The 27,916-nt window shown below is 39.4% G+C and overlaps 1 protein-coding gene and 1 long non-coding RNA gene across 6 annotated transcripts; one reads left to right on the top strand and one right to left on the bottom strand.

The window, feature by feature from the left end:
- The first annotated feature begins 2,110 nt into the window (after positions 1-2,110).
- On the top strand, positions 2,111-27,827 carry robo4 (roundabout, axon guidance receptor, homolog 4 (Drosophila)). Of its 5 annotated transcripts, none has more exons than XM_030438699.1 (19): positions 2,111-2,337; positions 9,035-9,361; positions 12,044-12,201; positions 14,258-14,378; positions 14,768-14,906; positions 15,060-15,187; positions 16,205-16,320; positions 16,404-16,635; positions 16,769-16,890; positions 16,976-17,147; positions 17,889-18,086; positions 18,266-18,308; positions 18,510-18,622; positions 19,520-19,846; positions 20,078-20,182; positions 20,434-20,581; positions 22,547-22,789; positions 23,195-23,544; positions 25,933-27,823. In XM_030438699.1, exons 1-19 carry the CDS (start codon positions 2,139-2,141, stop codon positions 26,112-26,114), a joined length of 3,423 nt encoding a protein of 1,140 aa, XP_030294559.1. In that variant the 5' UTR covers positions 2,111-2,138; the 3' UTR covers positions 26,115-27,823. The 5 variants fall into 5 exon arrangements, with proteins under 5 accessions (XP_030294559.1, XP_030294558.1, XP_030294556.1 ...); XM_030438698.1 differs by having other exon boundaries at positions 23,192-23,544; XM_030438696.1 differs by having other exon boundaries at positions 12,044-12,210.
- LOC115594558 (uncharacterized) lies at positions 2,113-4,323 on the bottom strand. The gene is made up of 3 exons (XR_003986517.1): positions 4,097-4,323; positions 2,612-2,631; positions 2,113-2,226 (listed from the first exon to the last, which is right to left on the bottom strand). It is a non-coding gene; the product is annotated as an uncharacterized LOC115594558 (long non-coding RNA).
- Positions 27,828-27,916: the final 89 nt, after the last annotated feature.

Here is a 27,916-nt window from a genome sequence, read left to right as displayed (position 1 = left end):
GGTTATGTTTTTCACCCATGTCTGTTTGATGTTCGGTTGGTTGTTTTGTCAGCATGATTACACAAAGTCAACTAAACGGATTTCCATGGAATTTAAATTTTTTTAAATTTCTCATGGAATAATGCATGCATCTTGATAATAATAAAAAAAAAATCAGACCTAATTAGAGGGGCTGATATTCATGTGTGAGTGCAATCTGAGGAAGACCGTAGATCTTGTGCGCTTACAGTGAATGATGGTTAAACAGTTATGGGTGGTTTAAATCTAGAGTGATATAGCACTCTAGATTGTATCAAGTTGGATATTGATTGAATGAAAGGGAACTGTTGGGCCTTGGTAGATGTATGTGCTCTAAATCTAAGTTCCATCCTTGTTTATCTATTTTATTAGAGTTTAACAACTTAATTAGACCCAGCAGCTCAAACAGCCTGGCGCAGAACAATATCACACTCCCCTTGCATGCCAGTGTTAGATGTTATGAGGTCATATTCAATGGGCTTTAAACCAGCCATGCATTTACATTCCAAGTAGATCTTTTAAAATAACGTAACGGTAGAGGTTTTTATGTAGTTATGAAGGGAAGCTTCAACTTTCATCGAGGGGACAAATATTGTTGTTTAAAGGCCCATGAGCCACTATTTGCCTCATCTAGTCTTAATATTGGTCTCTCTTAGTACTGAATGGGAGAAGAATGCACATGTACTGTACAGTGTGTGGGATACATGTCTATAGAGCCTGTCTTTGATATAGAAAGAGTCAACAGTCCACTCAGAACTTGATCATTTTCTATCTGTCTAATGAATCCTGCAACAGAGTTCATTATTTTAGGATAGTTCTTCAATAATTCTGCGTGGAAAATGGGTGTTATTTACAATTAAAACTATTTTGTGAAATTCCAATCATCAATTTATTATACATGCTCGGTGTATACAACCAATGAAAAGTCGGTTTCAGTTTGAGTTGATGTGACACAGAAAAATGGCCAAAGCCTCGAACTATCTGCAACACAATTTGTGGAGCCCCGTTCGTTTTTGTTTACAGTTAGATGAAATAAGGACCAAATCAGAAGTGTAATCTCTGTACACTCTAGGAGTCCACTCAAACCAGACAAACTGACTGTGCTTGAAATTAAAGCAGAACATTCTGACAAGGTTGATTCGGTACTTTTGTTTGCTTCTTACGGGCGAGCCAAGATGATGTATGAGACTCATACTGTGCAGACAGGCAGCTACAAATTTGCTTGGCTAGTTGACTGGTGGGAGGTTGGGTATTGAGTTGGAGGGGGGTGAGTTGTCACATTAAAGCAACGCAGTGAAAGAAAAAGAAGCCTTTGTACCCATTTTGTCTTTTTGAAGCTGTTGTTTATCAAAAGAGAAAACATTCTTCTGGTGCATTAATTAACATCTGAGAATGTGGACTTAAAATGCAAATTGTACTTTGTGAAACAACATTTTTTTTCTCAATTTGATCAAAGGAAAAAACTGAATTACTCCATATTTTTCTGGGAGCGCCAGTCTTTAGATATTATATTCTCACATTTATGTTCGGTGATGCTTTATATAATCCAAAACTTTTCTGCTGCATTTGATTGGTCACATGGGAGACATTTGATTAATGAAACCTTTCTGACTTGGGAAAACAGGCCTCTCTGTGTTACCTCCCCCTTATTTCAACCTCCTCTCACCTCCCTCCTCCCCTAGACTGAGCCTTGTTTTCTCCCCCCCCCCCCCCCCATTCCATGCAGAATGAATGGCACAGATGTTGTTGGACAAGACAGTACCCCTTGGTCCCCTTCCCCTCACTATTCGCTCAGCATGAGGTCTGAAACTTGTTTTTTGATCATTGTTTCCCCCCAGCTTCCCCCTCCTCGGGGGGAAAAAAGGACCCAAAGAGGAGGGCGATGGGGAGACCAAGAGAGCCAAATCAAAGAGGGAGGGAAGAGGAGCACACAGCCATGTTTAAGGAATATGAAGAAAACATAGTGTTTGACTATTTCCAATTAACAAGTGGTGTATAGGACAGGTCACATGTTTGTGGGATACCACAGTAGGGAAAGTCAGTATTTGCTGAGGGTATGGATGATACAGAGGAGCTGCAGTAGGGGTTCAGTTCTGGCATCCAGGAAGCGTTGACTGAAGATGCAGGTCAATGCGTGGCTTCTCTGGGTGTCCTGCTTCTACACCTGGGCAGAGTATTCACAGAGGTGCACGTGCCAGGACATCTGTCCTACAGAGACAGGATCAAACAGGGGGTCAAAAAGCCGGGTAAAGGAGCATGTTCGTCACGGTGACGGACACAAGCACACGCATCACAGGAGCAGGCCACATCGCAGGAAAGGTGAGTCCTTAACTCTGACAACTTCTCAGACTGGAGGCACACAATTCTGATGAGCTGCCACCTGCTGTACATGGACAGGTGCATGATTTGTCATGCAAGGTCTTTGGATATACGTTGCAGTGCAATACTAGGTAGACTTCCTCTTAAGCATCTCATGAGCTAAGATCAGCTGCTAAACTGAGTCATTTGACCACGTACGAAATTATTTAAAGATAAAAATAAATATGAATAAAATTAGACATGTCTTAACCCTTCTGACATTGATCTTACTTACCTTGTTTGGTGTCCCACAGACTCCACGTTTGTATATGTAAAAAAAAAAAAAAGGAAAAGAAATTATAATAATAATAATCAAATAAATAACAAATTTCTTCGCTTTGAAATATTATTTTTAGGGTGACATCATTAAAACCCAAGATGTAGAAAGGTAGTGAAGTGGTGACTCTTTGCCACAAACTGAGCTTGCAGCTTGGATGAGGTGACACTTCATCATAATTAATAAATGTTAAATGTATAATTACTTAACTTTAAAATGCATCATAAACCATTTATTGAGCATGTGTTTATTGTAAAGTTGCAACTGATGTTTATTATACTTTGAACTGGTAGATAAATACTGTGTAATTAATCTATAAACATTATTTGAATAGCCAGAATAAATTCTACTTCTAGTTTAGTCTAAGTATACTATAAAAACCTCTACAAATGCTTATAAAGCATGTTATAACAACTTTAAACCAAACCAAATCAGCCATTTATGTGTAATTTATGTGTATTTATCGTCTGTAAGGGCAGCTACTACTTTGAACTAAGCACTTTGAGTGCATGACAAGTTTCCCGAGGGGACAATAAAGTATATTCTATTCTATTATCAGTGATGGTTGTAAATGAATGCATACTGTAACTTACAAATCTGATTTGAGTCTTGGGAGAGGTAACACTGTGTAAAACGTACTGTCTACACTGAACACGAATACAGAACATCATATGAGCACCCATTGTGTTGTATAACGGATCTAATGTGACATTGTCTGTAGTAGATTACTGAAACATGTCATGAGTTTAAATAATTTTGAAATGCAAAATGATTAGAAGACACTATGAAGCGTCAATATGTTAAAACAAGGTTAAGTGGGTTTTTGCACTGAAACAAATGCTAAAGGCAACAGTTTGGGTTAAACTTTCTTTCAGGAAATGTCCTTTGATACCGTTGGAAAGCTATTAGCTTAAAGCTACTGTGCAGATCGCAATCACGCTCTAACTGTGCACAATTAAAAACAGAACAGTGATCTGCTCACTTCATTGCATATAACATTATTGATTGTCATGCCATTGTTTGTTCACCTGAAATAACCATTAGCTGAAGTTGAATTAACAGAAATGTACCATTTGTAAATGCTGGGTATTATGAAGTGTTCCCCGATGTGATCATAATAGAATGCAGTCATAATTGTCTGAAAGGAAAACTGAAGATAAACATTGTGCTGTCACCCTTTTTCTTTCATTCTGCCAATCAAGCTGGGTCACTAGGAAACAGAGGTACAGCGTGTCACAATCCAGAATACACTTTTGCTTAAACAAGCTTAAAGAAGTCTTTCATGTTGACAGTGATTGTTGATTCCTTTACAAAACACATTTGAATTACACTCTGAATTTACTCTGAAGTCACTTTTTATCACATTCCTCACTATAGCTGACACATTCTTTCTTTTTCGTATTCCATCCCGCCCTCTATGCTCGTTCCAATACTTCTCCTGACCTTTGGTCTACAGCCTGAAAGAGGTTCCTTCCCTCGGCACATCTCAGCCCAGCACCATTCCCATGGGTTGTGTTTAGCCGGGACTCATCCTTCATCCTCTCTAAACCTTTTGTTGCAGACTGAAAGCTGGCCGATGCCGGGGCCATCAAGCCCAAGTTGTTCGATCAATATAAACATCCATCACTTAGCCTCGGGCTTTTCTGAGCCTCACAATGAACAGCTCACTAAACAATACGTTATTTATGTGAGCCATTGGACGGAATGAACTAGTGGCAGTCCACTTATTTCTGGGTCGCCCTTTTTTTGCTGTGATAGGACTTGGAAGTAACTCAGCATCTGGATTGTTTTTTTTTTGTCTTTTTTCTATCCTTCCCAATGTCATATTTTAGCTAGATTGCATTACTTTTTTACACTTTATTCCATTATAATTATTCATGCATAAATGAGTTTGTCACCTAAAAGTTGAAGCTCGTTAAGGTGCTTGACTACTACAGTTTGTCTGCTGGGTGACTGGTAAAATGTCCCCCTGAGGGATCTTAATCTTTAATATTACATCATAACTTATTTGGTGTTAATATTTTGTGTTTTTAATAAATACAATAAATCTGTAAAGTAACTATAATGAATAAGGTTGTCAAAAGAAATGTAGTGTAAAAAATACAATATTTGCCTGTGAATTGTTGTGGAGTAGAAGTATAAAGTAGCATTAAATGGAAAGATAGAATTAAATACCCAGAAATTAAACCAATGTGTTGTTTATTTGGACTTCTTGTAGCTTTAAGGGGCACCGCTCCCTTCCAGATTGCATTGTGGGACAATTGTGTTGACCAACAGCACAATCTAAGTCGAGTCCGACTTATTTTGGCTCTAACAGTGCGAACAACCAACATACTTAAACCAGGCTTTAAATTATTGTGTAGAATGGGAATGGGACACACAATCTGTATGTTTTTATCTACAAGTTAAAGTGAGTTTTCTTTTAATTCAGTGATTTCAGTTTTTTTTGTGATAACCTATGTCAAGAAAAAAACATCCTATCATTCAGCTAATGTGCAATACATATTCAAACAAAACACTCGACATTCACCGCCCCTTAATACAAGCTGCTATCTGAGAGATGAAATACTCTACAGATACATCATTTCCTGCTATTGTTTAGAACCATGGGAGAATCAACCCTCCCGCCTCCCTAGCAGTGAGCTGCTGCCACAAACTGTCACAAATAAACTGAAAAGATGGAAGTGTGATTTATGTTAAGACAGCAAGAATGAATGCATCCTCTACAACTTTTTTATTTAACTAGATAACCCTGAAAAACACAATAGTTTGAGCAACAATCACATTTTCTGGGATTTCAGGGTAGGAAATTCTGCTAATTCCCTCAGTTTGATGGTGCATCTGTCGAGGAAGTGGAGAAGATTACCAAGCCACCAGGAAATATATAATAAATAGATTTATACCTTAATTAAATTTCTTATTTATGAGAGCTGATAAAAAATAATATCAATACTTTTTCATGCACATTCAGATAAATAGACAGACAGACAGACAAACAGATAGATAGATAGATAGATAGATAGATAGATAGATAGATGTTTCATTGTCATCTGTCAGATTCCACACGCTATTATAATTTCACATTGACCACTTGTTGAGCGTCATGTCGATTTTTGGTACGGCAAGGTAGAATATTGCCGGAAGCTGGAGGTACTGTCTTCAAATTAAAACTGAGAGAATTAGTCGCAGGCAATTAAAAAAAAAAAAAACAAGAACTAACACCGTGGGGGGTGCAATGTGACAAAATCATATGGCACATTAGAATTAAATCAAATTACTTGAGTTATTTTATAAACGGTGCCCTTTTAGTACCAGCGGAGCATACTTGTGTCAACGACTGTTTTATTTTGAAAAGCTGACTGACGGGAAGCTCCGGACTGCTACTACCTTGACGTTGGTGCGGTTACTGACGGCGAATTCAAGTTGGCGTTGATATTACGGGACGGCATTTTTAAGTGTTTTTGGCATGAAAGTTAGAATGTCGTTGTCGCTGGAAACAAAAGAAAGGAGATATTGGTTGGATATTCAGTTAAATTAAGCGTAAAAGTCAGTTGCCTGGCTAGCTTAATATATATATATTTAAAAAAAACTTATTAACGGTAGCCGGATGGTGAAGTAACTTTAAGCTATCTGTATGACTGTTAACGTTAGCTTGGCTGAACATCAGTGATGACGACCAGAGGTGTTTTCATGAGCATATTGTTACCAGTGTTTGGAGTTCTTCTGTCAGGTGAGTACGTTTGGGTTTCGGAATCATTCAGAATCAGAAAAATACTCAATTAGTTATTATATTCACGTGTTAACTTAATGCCACAACCTTTAAGCACAGCAAACAATCTGATCGAAACCTACTATACACTAGTTACGTGTCTTAAAATGGCGGTGATAGTCTTTTTACCACATGGATTTGATGAAGTCCGAAACTTAATAAATATTACACATTAAGTCTGTGGCTGCTGCTGGCTCTCTGTCTTCAGCACCTCCTCATCATGTGCATCAGTGTTGAAACTGAATGCTAGGTGATGGGTCATCAGTTGAAACCACCAGGGATGATGCCCACACTGCCTGCTCATTCTTTGTTTTAAATAGTAGCCTAACTGGCAGGAAATAGACTACACTTCACCTCATGTATCAAAGAACTAAAACAGTGACCAGAGGTTTCACTTGTAGGTCACATTGCACTGTATTTGGCAAAATCTGAGAAATCCTTAGCAAATCTGTCAACATAAATCCTTGAAAACGGCTGAAACTACCAGTTATTATTATTTTTTATTATTATTGATTGCTCATACTTAATGTTATCATTTGAGTGTTGTCAGTTTTTGGTGAATAATGTCAGATATTCAAAGATATTCACTTTAAAAGACTAAACCCCTGCAAATAAGCAGGTATGAGAATTTTACAGTGAAATGTGGGTCCTGCTTAAATATATGATTAATTATCTGATTTGCTGTCACTGACTTTTCTGTTGATCCACTAATTGACCAACTAAAGGACCAGTCATCTCAGCTTGACACACAACAGAACCTCTCAAGGTCTTTGTGCCAACATGTGGGGCACAGGGGTTGAGTGTGATGGTGTGTTGTTTGGCTGGAGGCTGCCTTGCTTTCCCACACGTTTTGAATACTTTTTTCAAACACATTGAAGCATCCTCATCGCAACCTTCCTCCTGAGAAAACAGCTTAAAGGAATGCACAGAGCCCTATGAACACTTTGACTTGTGATGCATTGATGTTTTGGCTGCATCCTCTTTTTATTCTTTACTCAGTGACAATGAGGTTAAACAGGCTATTGTTAGCTTTAATTTAAAGGTATCTCCGGCTATAGTGAATGAAGGAACAGCTCAAGGAGTACAACCCCTTTGTTGATTGTTCCTGCCTATTTAAGGCAGCCAAAAATATTTGGCCAGATTAGGAAAAAAACAACATTTCGTAGATGATTCTTAATGTGTGTGGCTCTTGAGCATCTACAGGCTTTGGTGTTTTTTTCATCTTTTTCAAACGTTTTGGTACCTCATTTTACTTTGTAAGGATTTGGCAGTGACTGTTTCTGAATTAATAATCAGCTTGCAACAAGTAGTTTCAGATTTTATCAAAAAAAAAAAAAAATGTGAGTGTATGAGGCGGGACGTAGCCTTTGTGAATGTTCCTCTCAAACCCTTAAAAACCTATGGCCTTTCTGACATGAAATTGCAACATCATTTTTGAATTTTCCCTTTTGTTTGCAAATCAGTCAAAACAAGTCCATGGTAAAATTCCACAATGTCTTTTGTTCTGTAGCGGATATGCTATTGATGGGGGAGTTCGAGTCTGCCTTTGTTAGGGTTGATGTTCCTGAGACCCTCGAGCTTCCTCTCCTGTCAGGAAGCTGATCACAGTCTCCCCATTTCCTTCAGTGTGGTCATGCAGCTTCATGGGAAGTTCAAACAATGGCATTCCATAGCTGCTGGATGCAAACAGACATTGTTTGTTGGTAGCAAGGCTTAACCTTGTTTGTTGTGGGTGTTCTGTTGCCAGATAAAATTAACCCAGAGGTGGTGATGCATAGTGCTAGGTGCTGCTGTTTGGGTGTGGCTTCTCAATACAAAACAAAATGATACTTGTATTGTATACTCTTATCTTCTGATGTGTGAGATCAAATCTATTAAATTGATATCAGTGCAGATTCTGATCTTATTGAGCATATTGGGTATCAGGCACACATGGCCGATCGACATTTGTTACATTTTCATCGTTGTCATCATAAAAGTCTTATGTAAGTTACAATCATTCAGTAATGGCCGGCCACAGATTCAGTTTTAAGCACTGTTGCAATACTTGACATACTTTTACACAAAAATTTAAATACAGTTTTGTAGTCCACAAAACATTTATGGCGATTCACAGAAAAGGTGTTGCAGCATTTTCCTAAACAGTTAAAGCTGATGGGGAAAACCCCCCCAAAAAAGAAAACACATTGAAAAGATGTTATTTACAACCTTTTTAAGGAGCAATCTTCAAGTTTTAGCACGCACCTTTCTCAAGTAGGTGCATGAGCTCGACAGCGTGACTAAGGTGTAAATTACGTCTTTTCCAAACAGTTTGTTTCCAGCCATAACTTGTTTTCTGTTCATGTCTTTTTTTTTTTTTACGTTTTAAAACAAGTCCCCATGTACCTTCAGTTGTTTAGGAAAATGCTGTAACACTGTTTTGATGTGCAGCTCCAGAAATCTTTTGTGGACTATGAAATTTCACCAAACTTTCAATCCGCATGATGGAAACATCTGAACTGTTCATTTAATGTGATTAAACAGAACTACAATACACACTTTTGTCACTGCTCTGCTACTAGATATACACTTGGATGCTCTTTACATTTTCTACAAATCTGTCATCTCCTCAGGTTACAGAGTTCGTGGAGAGGATATGCCACCCCGCATTGTCCTCCACCCGTCTGATGTTGTGGTGAAAGCTGGGAATCCCGCCACGCTCTCCTGCCGGGCAGATGGCACCCCAAAAGTAACCATTGAGTGGCTGCGAAACGGCCAGCCTCTGAAAACATTGAATGCAGATGGACATTTGGAGCCACTGGTTTTGCTAGAGGGGAGCCTCTTCTTCCTGAGTGTGGGAGAAGGAAGCCGAGGTCAGTCACATGAGGGTGTCTACGCCTGCGTGGCCAGGAACAGTGCTGGCACGGCCATCAGCCGTAATGCATCTCTGTATATTGCAGGTAAGAATGGGGGATCCTCATAGATTGTAAAGGTGCAGGTAGTCCATAAATCATATAAATAAAAAATAAAACAGGACATCATATTTAATCTCTGTTAGTAAGGTTTTCACCAATCTTTCCTAAAACACAAAGAGAAAACTAATGCTCAGTATCATGAATATTACATTGTCATTTCTTTTGAAAAAAATTCTGAAAAGTAAAATTAATCAATCATACCAAATATAGATTTCACTTCACTTTTGCAGGCATGTCCATCCATGTCCCAGATCTTTCTGCTGTTCAGACATATTCACAAGTCAAAGCATCTAACATCTAAGTCCAAGGGATCGCGGATTCAAATGTCCAAAATGTGTTTCCTCTGTAGGGTGGCTTTCTTGGTTTTCCACTAGTTTCCATTTTTCAGCAAGAAAAGTTCAGTGCAATATTTAGCACATCCTGCCATTTTTGTTCATGCTCATCTACTAGGAATATTTATTCTGATGGGCTGATGAAGATTTATGTGGTGAAAGAGACAGAAAGGGTACAGAGCTCCAATGTCAATGTTTGCTGGACAGGACGGGGTCAATCAGTGGTGCTAACTGACCTCGGACCCTCACCGTTTACTTATCTGGATCCCAGTGTGGCAGTCAACATGCAATAGCTGCTTGTCTTGGGGTCTCTACAGGACACTTAAAGCTGCAGTTGACAAAATGGCAATGAAGGAAAGTTCAAATGAACTTTGGTTTTGTCTTTTGATTATGGCTCAGAAACAGCTCCAAGTGTTTGTTACCAGCAGTTTTCTTCTGTGGAGAAAACCTATTCACTCAAATATTTTCACTCTAATGATTGTGTATAGGGCATACCTAGCAACAGAAAGGATTTTCTAGTCCCAGATGAGTGAACTCTGAGTCAATACTGCACAGATAAACAGAAAATGCTTATTTTTATCGCCCAAGTTATAACAAAGATGTTGATTTTTTTTCTTTTATATTTTTTATAAAACGTTTTCACCGCGGTCACAATAGTTTCTCTCACACCAAAGGGAATAAGTTACCCTCTCGGCTAAAACAGGACACTTTATTCTATAAATGTGACTTTGGTAGCTTGACAGGTGGTTTGTGATTTATTTTCATGAGTAATAAAATAATGTTTAAAAAAACACAGCTTGGACTTCTTTAATTTTTATGTTATTATTATCTAATTATAAAGAACAAAAGTTCCAGATTTATCCAAACTAGACTGCCAAATAAATCAAATTAACAACAAACCGATCCATTTTGTAGCCTATTTTTCCACTGTTTCCTACTCCAGCTCTGACAGTTACAATGTTGCCATGGAGATGGGTACAATGTTGCCACAGACTTGGTGAAGTAATATTTTGAGTAATGAGTCAGGTGTGCTGTCATGCTGATTTGAGCACGTTCTAAATTCTTGTTGACCAAACAGATTGCTTGGTCGGAACTACTTGTTGTATAATCGACCTTAAAGGACTTGGACAGACAGGGCAGCACAGGATGGCAGACAGTTCTTATTCTGGGTTTTTTCAGGTATCTGTGTTTTTAGATGATATTAATGGGATATGAGTGATAGCAGCAAATATCAACCTTGACCATAAAATGCTCTAAACAGGTTTTTAAGTTAAACACTAACTTAACCCTTTTGCAATCGTTGGCTTCGCTTCATCCTTATTTGGGGTCTTACAAACCCCACTGCTCTAAGTGAAAAAATAAAACTAATAGCAGCCATTTCTTTCACTTAAATATACTTTTTTTCTCAACTGTATTTTAGTGTTAACTCCTTCCTTTGTCAAAAACTGGGCTTGCACAATGGGTGAAGGGGACATGAAGTAAATAAATGACCATAGAGTATACAGTAGTTATTGCACCAAATAAGGAAATATTTAGTATTTATTATTTTCTATTAGTTTGTTATATTGTGTATTTTATGAATGGTTCATGTATGTCAGAAAGTCATTTTCAGACAAAGAAAAGTTGAGAATATTTTTCTACATAATCATGTTATATATGTTTTGAATAAATGAGTGTAACTGAGGCTTTACTTCTTTTAGACTTCTTGTGAAGAATTCTCATAAATTCTAACAGACTGGGATTTAAGAATGTGCCACTTTAACAGTCCTGTCAGCACCAATCACAAATACGGAGCATATGAACATCCATTATATATAACTATGTTTTACAGTTAGGGTCTCTAAGAGCATTAAGACAAGTTATGAGTAAGGTAAAATCACAAAGTATCAAAGTGATTATACAGTTTTAAGTATGTTTTACTCAACTTTGAGAGCCTGGGATGTATTGGACCTTACACAGAGCATTGCATGAAGCCATTGATGTACTACATGTCCATGAGACAAGAGGAGTCTATTTCTATTTCTTACCTTTTTCTTATATTGTTTAATTTTTTTCTATTATTGTTCATTGTAATATTACTTTCATTTGGCTGCTGTGACACAGAAATGTCCCCGTTTGCGGGACAAACAAAGCTTCTGATTCAAAAGACATAAGGGTAGTCTTTAGCTGAATATGTTTTAATATGATTTTTATTCTGTTTTGTTCCACCTTTTCTCTTGCTGAGGGATAGGCACCTAATTTCAAATGACGGCTCAGAATCTCCTGCCAGTTCAGAGTAGAGTTTTCATGGTTTGTGTTGACTTACTGAGGGGTAACTCTGACTCTGTTGTTGTAGTGCTGGAGGAGGAGTTCGCTGTGCAGCCCAGTGATGTGGAGGTGGCAGAAGGGGAAGTGGCTGTCTTAAACTGTGGCCCCCCAGTGGGACACCCTGAACCTAATGTCATCTGGAAGAGGGATGGCAGGCCCATCGAAAACACTGATCACCACTACACTGTAAGCACTGTAAGCACTCTTCACAGTATCACTTTCATCACAGTCAAGCATCTCTGCATGACTGTGAGAATAGTTTTACGTGTCGGTCGCATGACTGAAAAATATGTCACTTTTATGGAAGATTTTAACCTTACTAATTCAAAACAAGTAACATCTCCAACATGGCACAAATATGAACTGAATAATGGAAAGGCAGCAGCAGGAGGTGGAAATACACATGTCCATGGACAGGTTGCAGCCACTGTAATTGATAAAGAGCCACTAAGCTAGGACCCTACTCTCTTTTTTATACATTGTTTATGTCACATTTTGTGAAACTGATGCTACGATGCAATGAATAAAGACACAAATCCTGCACCTTGCTTGTTGAGGGTTATTTTGTAGACTTGAGTTAGACAGAGTGTGATGTATCTATGGTGTATCGTTAGATGATGTCTTGTAAAAACCCCTGTATCATGATTAAGGGTTTCACGATTTCGATTTTAAATCGAAATCGACCGAAATTTAGTCACAATCTCGAACTTCGAATTAAAAAATGGAATCGTCGATGCTGCCACGCCCCCATGTGACATCCGGTCAGCTTGCCAAGCGTAAAAAAAACACACACGTGTTGAAGTGCTGTGAGTCAACCTCCTCTAACTTAGCTACTAGCTAAGCCAGTAGCTATTAGCTACAGCCAGCCAAATGATAGCATGGTGTTACACCATTCCTGTTTGGCTCCTGGACCGTGGTCGGGAAGCACAGGGGAGATGATTTCCTCCAGGGACGATGTTTGTGTTTACCTTCGGGGTGAACTCCCTTTCATGTGTTAAGCTGGTCAGGAAATCATAATAGTACCCCTGGCTGCAGAACGCAGATCGGGGAGTGGCTCAATGTGGGCGTCACTTTCGCTTTCGCTTCTCCTTCCTCTCCCATTCATTCACTGTCCGCACGTACGCACGCTCCCTCACTCTCGCTCGCCCACTCACACCTTACGCACACACACCTCACGCACCGCCCTATTCCTGAAAGGGGCTACGCCACTCTTCCAACAATGGCAACTGCAGATGCAGGAGACCCATAGACAGAACTTGAACCCCCTCCTCTTTCACTGAAGTCGCCGATGTGGAAGTATTTTGGATTTCCAGTTGCTATGTCAACAAAAAAGCCACAGTTTACAAGCTCCGCAGAAACTAGATGGCAGGTTATTTTGTTTAAGTTTCCAATTGACTGAAGATATACGTTATTGAAAATAAATAAATGTAAAAATCGAGAATTGAATCGAACCGTGGCCTTAGAATCGAAAATGTAATCGAATCGAGGATTTGGAGAATCATGACACCCCTAATCATGATACTATCGTTATCGTGAGCAATTGTTTCGTGCACCATATCGTAACGTATTGTATCATGAGATTCTCTGTGATTGTCACCCCTAATGAGCCAGTGTTAAATTGATGAAAAGATTTGTGTCATTACTGATTAGTCCATGAACGTATTTGTTCTTTGTCACCTGTGCTGTGTGGGTTGAAGGAGGGGAATAACGGACACATTTGGCAACAACAAGAATCAAAGAGGCAAAGCCTGCTTTAAAGACCCACCAATGATGCAGAGAAAAGATTTGAACACCTGTCTTCCTTCTTGTTATTATTTTTCATCTCACGGCTCCCTTTGTGCACCAGGTGCCAAATGTTGCTCAAGCATTGTGTCTCTTTTTGTCATGATTTCAAAAGTGAATAAGACATGATGTCCAATCAGAAATTAGAAGATGGCAAACACAAACATAAGTTAAGAACTTAAGCTCTTGTCTCTATCAAAGCATGATGAAAAAGCCTATGTTATGTAACCCCAAACAGATGGATAAACTCTATTGTACTATATTGCAAGTGTCAGAATAGATAAGGTAGACACAAGTTCACATTGAGCAGCTGAGGATCATGTATAGTACCTACTTATCTTACACAAAGCGATTGAAGCCATACACACATCACATTTGAAGTGTATGTTTCTGATAAAAGGTTCACTGAACTGTGCATCCTGTCTCTTCCCTGCTGTCTGCACTGTGCTTGTTGCTGTAGGAGCTGATTGGGAAGCTTATCATTGCTCCTGCAGAGAAGAAATACTCTGGCGCCTATGTGTGTGAGGCCAGCAACATTGTGGGAGCGAGAAACAGCAGGGCGGCTCGGCTCTCTGTGCTGGGTAAGAAAACATTCCCATGACTGCTTATCACTGCTATTACGATATATATATGTGTGTAATATTACTGCATTAAAACAACTAGACCTTTGTGATGTATTTTGTTGAGTTGTGTACATATTTATCCCCAATGGTTCCAACAATGTTCCAACCAGAGAAACTCACAACTGTACTCAAGGTAACAGTGCATTTTATTTGGTTGTCTGTTGCTATAATTTTGGGACTGAGTCAGAGAGTGAGAAAGGAAGTCAGTGAATGACACGAACCGTAAAGTTTAAACATTTCGTTTTCATCACCAATGGTGGTTGTTAAACAATGAAGACAGCAAGGATCCCCCTTTACAAACCAACCACACTGTATACAGTACTGAGTTCTCTTCTCTTCCACTGCAGCCAAACCCGTGTTGGTACTGAAGCCAGAAAATGTGTCTGTGAGAATGGGGGAGTCTGCCCAGTTCTACTGCCAAGCTAAAGGTGACCCCCCACCTGCTGTGGTTTGGAGCAGGGAGCAGGGGGCTCTCCCGAATGGCAGGTACTTTATTATGGCAAGACACAAAATTTACAGCCTCGATGAAATGTATATGCATTTAAAGTACTCCAACATCTTTTTAGCTTTTCAGCTGCTGAATGTTTTTCCTCTAGGCCAGCACATGTAAATCACTAACTGCTTTATATATGTGTAAAGGTATCTTGTAAACCCAGACCAGACTCTCCAGATCCATTATGTGACAGCCCTGGACACTGGGAAGTACATCTGCACTGCTGCCAATGATATAGGTGTGGTCACTGCCAGCGCACAGCTAGTTGTGCAAGGTAAGATGATGTCTGAAAAAACAGGGGTCTCCAAAATATCTTTCATTGTGGACTGTTTTTCAGTTGACAGTTTAGTTTTGGGCCGGCTGGCTCACTAAGAGTATAAGTTCAAAGTGCTGAGCATAATTTTTTGACCACTGCGTTTCTCCTCCCACACACAAATAAGCCTTAATATGATATGCTGACCTACCTACAAAATCAGTATATTGTTGCTCAGGGCATGGCAGTATTGATGAAAAATGCACCACAGACTGAGATACGTAAAAGGTAATTACTGCAAAAAATAGCCTATACAGTTATATATTTATTAATAGCTATTTTTGCAGAATGATATTGTTTCATTTCAGTCTAGTAGTAAATGTTCAGAAGCATTGCCCAAAGATTTGAATCCTCTGTGATGAAACAGGCCACAGCAGCAAGCTATAGCAGCAAAAGTAGCTGTGACGGGTTTCCCTGCAGCCAATTTGAGTAGTCTGATTGGACTCCAAAGGTAGTTTATTATGATGTTAGTAAAAAACTCTATGCTATTGAGATTAAACAAGTTTTCAGTATGGATGTAAGAGCTGTTACTATACTAGTAATCAGATTTTTGAGTTTGGCAAAAGGGTTTCATAAGCTAATTCTGTTTTTGTAAGTGTAATTGAATTTTTCTCCGACATTACCTGCATAAAAGTAAAAAACTGCACACTGTCTGCTGTTATATTTTCTTATGATGTTTAATCTACAAAGCCTTCATCAGGTATTTGTACAAAATATTACAACAGTTCCACATATGTACAATAGCAAAGCACAAACTGCTAATGGTTTGTGAACAGTACACAGCGCACACAACTACCACTCGCTGGCGCCCATTGGTGACATGTACATAGAATGGAACACGTTGAGAAAAAACACATTTATTTCAAGCTTTTTTTTTCCTTTTTTGGTAAAAAGAAAGATCAGCTTGATGTAAATATATTTCACAAACTTTTCAAATGAATATAAAACATAAATATAAAGAACTCCTTGTGTTTCCAGAGGCTGCCAGCACTAAACAGAAAGACCTCCACAAAGAGCTGTCAGCGCTGCGAGTTACTCTGGAAAATGTCACCATCGTGTCCACTGGGTCCAACATGTCCCAACTACAGTGGAAGGTATGAGCGAGCTAATTGAGCGTTTCGGAGAAAGTGTCAATATTTCAGGCGTGTGATCCAAGTTGTGATTTCTCTCTTACTAGCTCCAGTCCCTTCCAGTCCAGCCTCATTACCTAGATGGCTTTGAGGTTCTGTATCGCTCTCTGCTGCCTGCCAGCTCGGACTGGGCAGCAAGGAAGGTGACACTGCCCAGCTATCAGACTCAGGTGGGCCCCTTAAAGAAAGGCTACAAGTACGAGTTCAAAGTCCGTCCCTATGGCAGCAACTTGTATGGGAGGGAGAGCAACACCCGGCACCTCAGAGTCCCTGAGACAGGTGAGGAATGTTTTGATAAAAGTTAGTTGTGTCCTTTTTTTGCTTTTTAAAACTTATATGTGATTTACTGAAGTTGAACACCCAGTATAGCCATGTTTAGATGATAATAGTGCACTCAACCTTCATTATGCAGTGCCCAGTGCCTCTCCGATGACTGTGTCCACAACAGTGAGCCATGAGCAGAATAACACCATCCATTTGAGCTGGGAGCCTCCTCCTCATGACACCCACAATGGTATCATACAGGGTTACCAGGTATTCATTGGATAATGCTTATACTTACTAATACTTTTCTTATCAATGGTCCTAGATGTCTTAAGGATGCAAATTGTTTTTCCAGGTGTGGTGTGTGGAGTCTGAGGAGCAGCAGTACCAGAACTGGACTGTGGATAGTGGCCAGCACAACCTCGTTATCTCTACTCTCAAACCAGGGAAACAGTACTGGCTCACCATAGCAGCTGTCAACGGAGCTGGAGTGGGAAGGCTGAGTGACCCCCATGGATTTGTCATCAGTGAGCAAAAGGGCGCTCAGGAATAATGTTGCTTTTAATTTCTATATCGGGGTCAAATATGACCCATGTATATAAATATGACCTAAAAAATCAAATACGAAGAAACTATGAGTAGTATTTAGTAGTCATTTATAAATGATTACATGACTGCTGAGTACTCATGGGTGGAACAACACCTTTGGCCTTTATTTTTCCAACAACACACCTTTAAAATTTTGAGACATCAAAACAAATGTAGGCCGGGGACTAAAGGCTGAGGGCATTAGTCCCTTCCCTTACTCCAGCTTTCTACTTCCTATTGGAAGACTTACATGAATCAGATATGCAAAAGTTGCCATGTTAAGTTGGAAAATGTGCGGCAGGTGAATAATTTTCCACAGTAGATTTGTTGAGTGCACTGAGTGCAAACATTTCTAAATATCAGATATTCCTATGAAAGTCCATAGTGAGTTCATACCATAATACCAAACCTATGTTGAAACATAAAGTAAGAAAGGGAAAAAAAAAACATAATGATTTCTGGCACTCACAAGCAAGGTAGACACTGTATGAGTTAACAAAGTAATGAATATGGGTAATCTTGTCCCATGTTGTGCATCAAAACGGTAGTGCAACAAAAATAGTTGACATTCAAAAAATAGATGAGGAAAAATGAAAATAAGAATATAGAAAATAAAAACTCAGCTGGGTAATTTTTGAGGATTAATATTTGATTTCATCTGCTTTGTATTTGCTTTTCAGACCCACAAATGGCCATTTCGCCTGAGTCGGAGAGCCAAAGACGGGATCTGTCTCAGGTCCTGGCTGTGCTTCAAGACCCAGTGTTGATCGGCAGCATTGGCGCCCTCTTGTGGTGCATTTTGATGGTTACAGCTGTGTTCCTCTTCAGACGCCACAGCAGGACTGGCCACTTGATACCAGGACATGGCAGGGCCAAAGGTGTGTCTCCACACTGGCTCATTTTTCATATTTGATATGATAATGTGATAAGTTACAGTGGGTTAAAGCTGAATCTCAGTAACACCTTTAGGACTTCAAGTCTGTGATAAAGCCATGTTAAAGATGAAAAAAGAGCTGTCCTATACAATTTTGTATAATTTTGTTCATTTCTTTCTAAGGTTTGCTCAGACTAACCAGTGAAGATCTTATAATAAAACACAGGTAAAGTGGAGAAAATTGGCAGAGCTTGGTGTTTACAATTATGATGTCATGTTAGATGTCATGTCACTGAAGTCATCAAATTTCCCAATCTAATTTTATTTTAAGTATTTCAACAATTGTATTTCAAGTTAAATCTGAATGGATCAACTCAATACTAAGGCATTCTTTTTCTTTAAGTGACATGTGCTGTTTCCTCTACAGGATGGCAGCGCCAGACTCTCCTTGGATTTCTGGAGGCTGGAGACCGGCCTTCAACCAGAAATATCAGGATTTATGGGCCCAAGGTCAGAAACATTCAGGGATCAGGAGCACCAGTGAGTATCACATATTGACACAGATGAGAAGTGTAAAAATGTGGTCTAATCCCTTGCCCTGAAACACATGATAACCTGAATGTGAACACTAGTCTATCCAACTGCAGATAAAATGAATGATTTTGTTAATATAGTGAGACACTAATCAGGGGCTCCTTTCACATGCATTGTTTTTTTGGGCGTGATGTGAATGCTGTTAATCTGTGTAAAAACTGTGTAAAATGTAAAAAAAAAAAAAAGTCAAAAAAAAACTTAACTGACAACAGCTTTACCAAGTGTTCCTGAGTTGTTGTAGTAATATCCTTTAAACTATCGTGTATTTGACAGAGTGTTGAACCCCACCCCATCCTTGCTTGTGAACACCTTAAGGGGATGCCCCTTTCACACCCAATCATGATACACCTGTTACCAATGTCTACCTGTGAAAAGTTCCAAACAGGTGTTGGAGCATTCCACAACTTAGTCTTTTGTTGTCCATGTCCCAACTTGTATGAAACTTTCTGCTGACATCAAATTTAGAAGTTGAAGTAGATATTTACCAGAAATATTGAAGTAGATCAGGTTAAACATTAATTGTATTTTTGTTTTACCATTTTCAATTGACGACATAGATATAATAAAAACTGTCTTATCGAAGATTGTCAGTGCATAACTTCATGCTCTTGGTCTCTCCATATTCAGTCAATACCAGACCAAATCAGAGCTAAAAAGGTGACAGCGTTTTGTTTTTGACCTTGGCTGGGATAAAATAAACTGTACCAGTGGTTTGAAAGACTCCTTAGACTTGTGACAGATTACCCTCCTACCATATATTCTGATGAAACCTTTGTCTAGTAGATAAGGACAGTAAACCTCATTACCATAAATTGTGCTTTGGATAAATGTCTGTCTCATTAGGCCTCCCAGTTTCATCCAAGAAGGACCCAAGCTGCCTGGACTCAGCTGTCCCCATTGTGACCGACACCTGCGGCGTCTATGGCACTTTCTATGTTGACCTGATGGGCAACGGCCTCAAGACCTTCAGCAGTCCCAAATGCCGTCCTAGGATGCCTCATGGTCTGGCGTATCAACAAGGAACTGAGACCATCCAGATATTTAGTCAGCCTGTTGCAAAGACCCCGGCCTTTGGTAGTCAGGAGGCGCTACCGTGGAAACAGGCAATACGCCCCCAGCCCAAAATGGGCGTGCTGAGGGAGTCATGGGAGAAGAGCCACAGCAAGCAGGGTGAATAGTGGTGGACAGTTGTGAATGTTATGTTAATACCACTACTGCAGTTAATGTCAGAGTCCTCTGTCTTTGTTTGTATCTGCCTTTTAACTTCTGATACATCACTTCAGAATGTAGTAAAATAATATGAATGTGACAGTAATACAGTTTTGGTTAGAATATTTTCCAATATATCATCATATGATATGGGGTAATGTGTCCTAGTTGAACTCATTCCTCTATCCCCAGAGTTGCATGCAGTGAACAGCGTCCCCATAGTGCCAACAGGGAACCAGGCTTGTCCATCCAGTATCTACAAACAGAGACTCAGTCACATACCATCAGGCCGGCACAGTAAGACAAAATCTATACAGCCATTATCATCCACACACCATTATCTCGCCACTGACAGCAAGTGGGAGAGACAGACTCATTTACACTTTTAGAAACAGGACTGTAATCTAGTAATAATAAATTAGTGCTTAAAGTTGAGCTAGACAACAAACTATAACACACATGGGATGATAATGGTAATACCGTAATTTTGCATTGGTAATTAGTGATGTGCTTCATTTTATTTTGACATGTCCTGTGTTTTTGTCCAGTTGGACTGAAAGAGTGTGGTAAAGTTGCTGGCTGTCCTCGCCTGCTGCATTACTCTGCATCATTACACCTAGTGGACATGCTGCCCCCCCCACCACCACTACCCATACAGGACACTGCAGACACACACAGCCTCACCTCAGATGAAGGGTAAGAGACACGCTCTGCTCGTACTGGGTGGTTAACGGTGGAAAATATCAGTGCTGAATTGTCATAAACCACCACATTCACATCTGTGTAGACGACACATTGGACTTGTACTGTACACACTGTATGGTCAATGACATTAAACCTAATTTTATGCAGTGTTTCACCATATATGTTGTAGTTCAGCTGGGTTTGGCTGTAATGTATGATATATACTTTTAAAGCAACCTGTATCTCTATAGACAGAAAAAACAACTGAAAAAAATGGGTAACCAAGCAATCAAAATCAAGCTCAATACCATGTTTCAAAAACCAGATTTGCTTCAAACCTCTCATGTTAAAGTCTTCTTAATGCCTTATTGGTACAGGATGATCTAAACTCCCCCCCCCCCCCCCCCAAGTATGTTTTTGTCCTGATGAGAAGCCAAGGAAATGGCCACACCTGGAAACAAAAATGATAAGGATCTTGTTTGCAGACATATCTGTGAGTTAAAACACAGGAAACTAAGGTAGTTTCCGCTTCTCAAGGACAGGAAAATGTACAACTTCGCATATAGACTGTAAATAGAAGACCTGAAGCCTGTTGTTTTTCACTACCAACTGGGAGAACAAGAAACTGTAGGCACAGAATGTGCAAAGGCAGACAGGAGAGCATTTTGATATGGAAGAGTTTTAAATTTGACCAATACTGTTAGTCACTGGTGAAACCTGAAGTTCATACTGCTTGGGTCTAATGATCCCTGTATCTGGCTGAATAATTATATAATGTCATTGGTCCATTCCAGAGCAGAAAAGTATTTTTATTGACACAAAGAAACTGGAATTGTTTTAACCACTGATATTGAAAATACTTGGAGCAGATTCAGTTAGTATTGACCCAAACCCATACCACAAGTTCAGCTACTAGGGCTATACAGATATTCTTTCATTTTTATCTGAATTATGAAGTAAATGATGGGATTACATAAATCTTTTATCTTACCTGTCACAAAAGCCCCAACTCATAGTCAGACAATATAAAAAGTATGACATTATCACTAGCTACCGTGAAAAGTAAGGGGAAAAAGCTAGCTGGCTGACTGTCCGGCTGACTGGATGGATGACCCTAGAGCAGCAATGATTATACGAGTAATTGATTAGTTGTTAGCCATTGAATTAATCGCCAACTGTTAATAATTAATTATGCGTATCTTTTTTTAAATAAACACATTTGGGGACATCAGCTTCGGGAAACACTGATGGACACTTCAGTATTTTCTGACATTATATAAACTTAACTAATCGATTAGTCAAGAAATTGATGACAGTTAAATGAACAATGAAATTACTTATCAGTCCTATCAGTAACATGATTATAATTGTAACTAATCATTTAGATGCAAAAACATACCAAAAAGTGGAGACTGTAGACATGACACAAGGAACCTGGAGGAGACATCACGCACAATAATACCAGACAGAAGCAATGAACAACAAAGACAAAGACAAGAGAGAAAGCAGAGACTAACGATGAGATGAGGAACAGGTGAGGTGAGAGAGGAGGGAGGAGGCCAGGTGAGGTAACAAGGGGGGATGCACAGAGGACAGAGGGAGACAAACTGCAACAGGGAATACACAGGAGACACTGAAATGACAAGAGACACAAGAGGGCATGGAAAATCAAAACATAAGACACAACAAGACACAACACAAGCACATGAATCTAGAGCCATGACATACTGATTCTTAACTCCACGGTTTCCTATTACACACTGTATTGCATTATTGCATTTATTTTAAAATGTATATCTATCAGACAATTTCATTTAGTGAAGAAAGTGACTAAATATATTTCCTAATTGTTGATTCATGCCTATGTGTTAGCATTGTAGGGGATCCATTGATGTTTATTATGATAATGATTTAAGAGAAAATGGGCCAAAAAAAGAATACAGAGTCTCACATATCAGTCTGGTGTATTTTCCTCAGCTCCAGTCGTTCTACAAAGCTGACAGTGGACGTAGGCTCTCTCCAGTCAGTGTCTGCTGCATCAGGCCACTGTGGGCAACCAGGACCCACCACCAACAGCAACAGCAACAAGAACTGTCCACCCTACAGCCACGTTTCTGCTACATCATATTACATGTCAACGGATGATGAACAGGGCGGCACCCTGACAGCAGAGGAAGCCACCCAGTATCTGGAGCTCAGTCCTAAATCTGAGAGATGCAGGTAAAGATACAGAGGAGACTGGTGCTCAGTGCAGCTTTTATTCACTTGTTCCTAAAAATCTTATATTTTAGAAAAACACCAGTCATTATTGTGCAGACATGAAAAAAGCGATTTATCCTACCAAGTATGGGTGTCTAATTTCTTGTCAAAGTATTTAATTACACTTCATGTAAGACACAATCACGTTACCTAAATGATAACTTTTCAGTGAGATACAATTGTGACAATTGTCACAATACTCACAATTATTTTCTTTTGTTATTGTTTTTTATACTTATTACAAGCAGAGCACACCTTCTATTAATAGTTTTTAACTTATTTTTTGAAATGGTATTTTCTCCAATGTCCCATCTTAGTTTATAACATATCCAGTTACCTGACCATACCACCCCTGTCTGTCAGCAGTGCCCTGCCTGTGCAGCATCCCTCCCTGCCCAACCCCTTCTCCCCCAACTTGGGCTACATCTGTGGGCCAGTTCGCTCCACTCAGCTTGAGGATGACTCTGACACTGACGAGCCTGAGGCCCCACCAATTGGCTTGAGACGTGCCCGCCTCCAGAGCACACCTTCTTCCTGCTACAGCGAATGGGACAGCTCACTGTGGAACACCTGGAGCTCAGTGATGGACGGCAACATGGCCAGCGCACGTACAAGCCTCATCAGCTCGGTGGACAGCTGCTACACTAATGACAGCACCAACTTTGCCCGCTTGCTAGCAGTTGCAGCGGAGACTATGAGTGCAGCCTCCCTCTCAGGTAAGCAGAGTGGAACCTTGTTTACTACTGACTGATTCTCACTGAAGAAATACAACAGGGTCATCTTAGAATGGAAAACCAGGAAAATTAGTTGAGCTTTTTTGAGTTTTTTTTGTTTGTTTTTTACCTTTATGTATTCAAGGAGAGTTCACTGCTCTCTTTTTCTGGAACACCTCATTCACATTCACACAGTTACACATTCACACCTGGAAGCTGCTCAGAAGCCAACAGATCAGACTGTGGCTGTAGTGAACAGCTCCACTGGAGTGATTGGGGTTCAGGGCCTTGCTTAAGGGCATTTCAGGGGTGGTAATAAGTGAGGGGCAAATGCTGCCTTTCACTTTAACTTTGAACAATCTTGCCTCTCTGAAATTTAGGCTACCACTGAACACATCATCATTATCATCTTGGGAAATAAAACAGCAAAACCGGCATGGCTAGTGGCTAAATCATCCTTTCCTGTTGTGTTTGTTATACTTCTCCACTAGATGGTGCCGTCCATCTGTGATGGTAACATGCACCACTATAGGCAGACTAATGTCAAACAGAACCACGAAACTCATAACAAAAGTTTGTTTTTAGTGTTCTTATGTTTCTGATGTTTAAGATTCTAAGAAAGAATTAAGGCATTTGGAGGATTGTACTCATCTCTTGCATGCTTACATACAGTAAGAGTATGTATACATACATGTCTGAGTAGGTTTTCCATCAGTGTATGTCAGTGGTTTTGCATGTGTCTGTTGGTGTGAGACACATATATATTGAGTTGAATATCTGAAGTGGCACCAGGCAATTACTTAGGACTTTTCGGCGAATTGAACCCGCAGATGAGTCATCCCTCCCTCCTGAGTCCTCTCATCAGTCACTCTGCTCTCCCTCTGCAGGCACCTTTCACTTTTAATCCATTTGCCAAACTCTCACTTTTGGCTGTTTTCTACCTTGGCCATTTTTCACACATACAGCAGTGCGACGTGAACAAAACACTAAGCGTTTTCTCTGCAGCTGATAATGCAGTCTCACATAGCTTATATTAAAATGTAATAATATGATTTCAAAGTGATTTGCTGACCGAGAGCTGTGGTCACTTTTCTTCTTTGAAGAAACAGTTCGCCCTAAAATGAAGATTTAGTCATTACTTTTTCACCCCAATGCTGATTGAAAGTCGGGTGACGTTTCACAGCTCAACCATGCGTATATGTGCCACTCAGCAAGATCAACAAGAAAATGCATTCTCTGCATACTTAAGTGTATAACTGCTACCTGGAAGCGTGAACTCTGCTGAAGTTACAGCAGTAAGGCCTCAGATTGTCAGATTGAACGTTACATGTTCAGCTTTTGATCTATTATCTTACAATTGTAGCATCTTTTTAGTAGTGCTGACATAAAAAGACAAGAGTTCAAGAGAAGAAAAAGCTTGGAAAATGTCAGGTGTGTTCTTAATTGAGGTACATGTTGGTCAAATCAACTAAAATGTACATGGATTACGCCAGAAGAGCTGTATGGAGACTTTTTTATTTAAACAAGTCTCCATCTACTACAGTTGTTTAGGAGAATACTACAATGCCCCAGAAATATTTTGCGAACAACAAAACTTCTTGGGGTGAGTGAAAAATGACTGAATCTTCATTTTTGGGTGTAATGTTCCTTTAAGGGTTGGAGAATCATTTAATAAGGGAACTGATATGAAGCTGATTTATGTGAGCATTTATGTAAAATGGAGGTTGATTCCTGAACAGAAATAACAGATCAACTTTGAAGCGTTTTAATAGGCTGCCCTGTCATAATGATATTGTCACTTGATATTGATTTTGAATAATGCCTTTTCAGCAGAGGAATGGTTAATACTCAGCTTTACATGTATCGTGATATAAGATGTGGTTCGCCTATCTCTGAACTATCCACACAGAGGTTAAGTGGTTTTCAGGATAAAAACATTGTGGACTAATTATCTGAAAACAGTGGAGCAGCAGGAGCAGGCCTGTTTCAGACTGGGACACAGTGTAATTTGCACTTTCACACTCTCACATTAATTGGCAGAGCCTCTATAGCTTGAACCCTTCAGCCTGAAAAAGAACTCTTACTATTCCTGGTCAGCAACACTTTCTGAGGTCTTTGAAATGCACCAGTGCCTTTATAGAATTCAGAACCTGGCTGATGGGAATTGGCAATGTTTGTTTTGGTTTTATTTTCAGTGACAGACAGCTGCTTCAAAGAAGCCTCTAAATTTGCTTTTTCCACAGAGAATCAGCGTGAAAGGTGCTCCTCAGAGCTCTTGAAATGTTTACTTATTCTGTTACTTTTCCGAAGGCAAAAAGGTTCCTGTTTTAACATAATCGCTGCACTCGATATTGAAATGCATGTCAACATGTAGTCTTCTTCTGTGTTTAGACTTCTCCCCACCAGCTTCCCCCCTCAGCGCCCTGTATCCGTCATTTCGTGCAGAAGGTGACTCATTTGGGGAGCTGGATCCTGTTCCTGCTTGGGACTGGAACATGGCCTGGGTGGAGGAAATGGAAGCAAAGTACAGACCACACTATCCTGGCAGAAACACCAGACCCTTTGACATTTAGGAAGACTCTGCCAGAGGAGTCCAAGATACAGCGTAACTCGTGTTTTGGACAACTTCAGAAACACCTCACAGCAATGCCAGTACTACAAGACAAGAACAGAGGACAGACATGATACTGCAACAGTGATTGATTTACTTTTTTGAGACTGCAACTAATAATTTTCAGATCTGAATAATTCAAGGTTGATGTGTCTCTGTCAAGACTAGATAAATATCTATATTTTAAATATAATTGGAGCCAACTCAACTCAATTTGATGTTTAAGACACCTCTGCTAGTAGATGCATATCTGTTGTCTGTAATAGTTTTCCCAGTTTACCTCAGGGCAGTCTGGCTACTATTTTGCATCCTTCAAATGACTTTCAATGAGTTTCTAAAGTTTATTTTTCCTCTCCATATCCTTTCCTCTCATTAAATAATAGTATAATGAGATACCCCCCTCGGGATGTTCTCACCCAGTGCGTTTTGAAAAGGCCACAGAGACACAGACTGGATGTGAGACAGTGAGAAAGCAGTCATTACAGTAGAAAGAAGAAATACAGTGCTGGAGTTTTTTCGTCACAGTTTATGTTTGTTTCCTATTCTAATATTTGTGTTGCAGGATTTTATTTGGGCTAAAGTCCTACCAACTGAGCCCATTCTCACTCCTAACACATCAAATTCGGCAGCCTGGTAAATGGCCTTATGATAAGTTTGACGCTGTAGGAACCTTCTAGCACCACTTTATGAAGCGCCCCTCTTGCGAAATCGTATAGAGTGTGAAAATTCAGAGTTGGGGGGTGGTCGTTGTGGTTAGATGGGTCATACATTGGACCCTCTCTCCAGCCACCAAGGTCCATGGTCCACTTTTGACCAAGAGTCAAGAGGGATTTTTTTTAAAGTAAGTAGATGTATTACATGAAGAAAGTGATGTAAATACATCCAAGCTATGCCCCTTATGTTACATATCCAGCCTGCTTACGTTAAGTTACAAGTCTGAACATGTTATTTTAACCTAAAACAGTTCAGAAGTCAAAATATGTCACTGTGTCAGCAGGCTTTATTTTTAAAGTCTGATGTGACTTTGCATATGATATATTATTGCTAACTTACCTGCGAAGCCATTGACATGACATGGAACTGACACTAGAGGGGTAGGTAGAGCGTCACTGTTTGAAGCTTAATGCCACTGACCAAGCTGTTGTATTTGAGAATGTGTTGACCAAATAAAGAGCAGCATAGTTATTTTGTACAAACCTTTTTCCTTATCAAGTGTATATATGCAGCATGTGCAACAAATGTTATTTAAATAATTTTCAACACATTCCAAATCATTTTCTGTCTTGCTGTTTATTTTGGTGATTTCTTTGACATTCTGGGAATTGTTTTATATTATGCTATTTTATTTTGTCTTTCTACACCCTGTCCTCATCTTAATGTTACTCAAAGTCTGGATTGGAGAAAACATTCTGAAGGTCAAATAGAAAAAAATAGAAGGCTTATTTTTAAAAATCCTTTTTCTTTCACATTTACTTGAATTAACTAGAGGTTTTACCTTTTAATAACTTTTAATGAATTTTAGCAGACATTCAACAGAATTTGTATTGTAAAGCTTAAGAGCTGTATGCATAGTTTTATGTTTATGTTTTGTAATAAATTGCATTTCATTTTGTTCACATTACAGTACAGATGTGTTTCATAGTTTTGAATAAATCTTTGTATTGATTGAAATCAAGTGTTATATTTTGCCAGGACTTTACTTTTGGAATGTATCTTGCTCATTTGTTTTCCACTGTCCTAAGGAGGTTGCGGGATTAATTCCAG

The sequence above is a fragment of the Sparus aurata genome, chromosome 13 (genome assembly GCF_900880675.1).
Source record: "Sparus aurata chromosome 13, fSpaAur1.1, whole genome shotgun sequence".
Classification (NCBI taxonomy): Eukaryota; Metazoa; Chordata; class Actinopteri; order Spariformes; family Sparidae; genus Sparus; species Sparus aurata.
The sequence above is the reverse complement of the archived record's forward strand: the minus strand, read 5'-3'. Positions and strand labels throughout refer to the sequence as shown.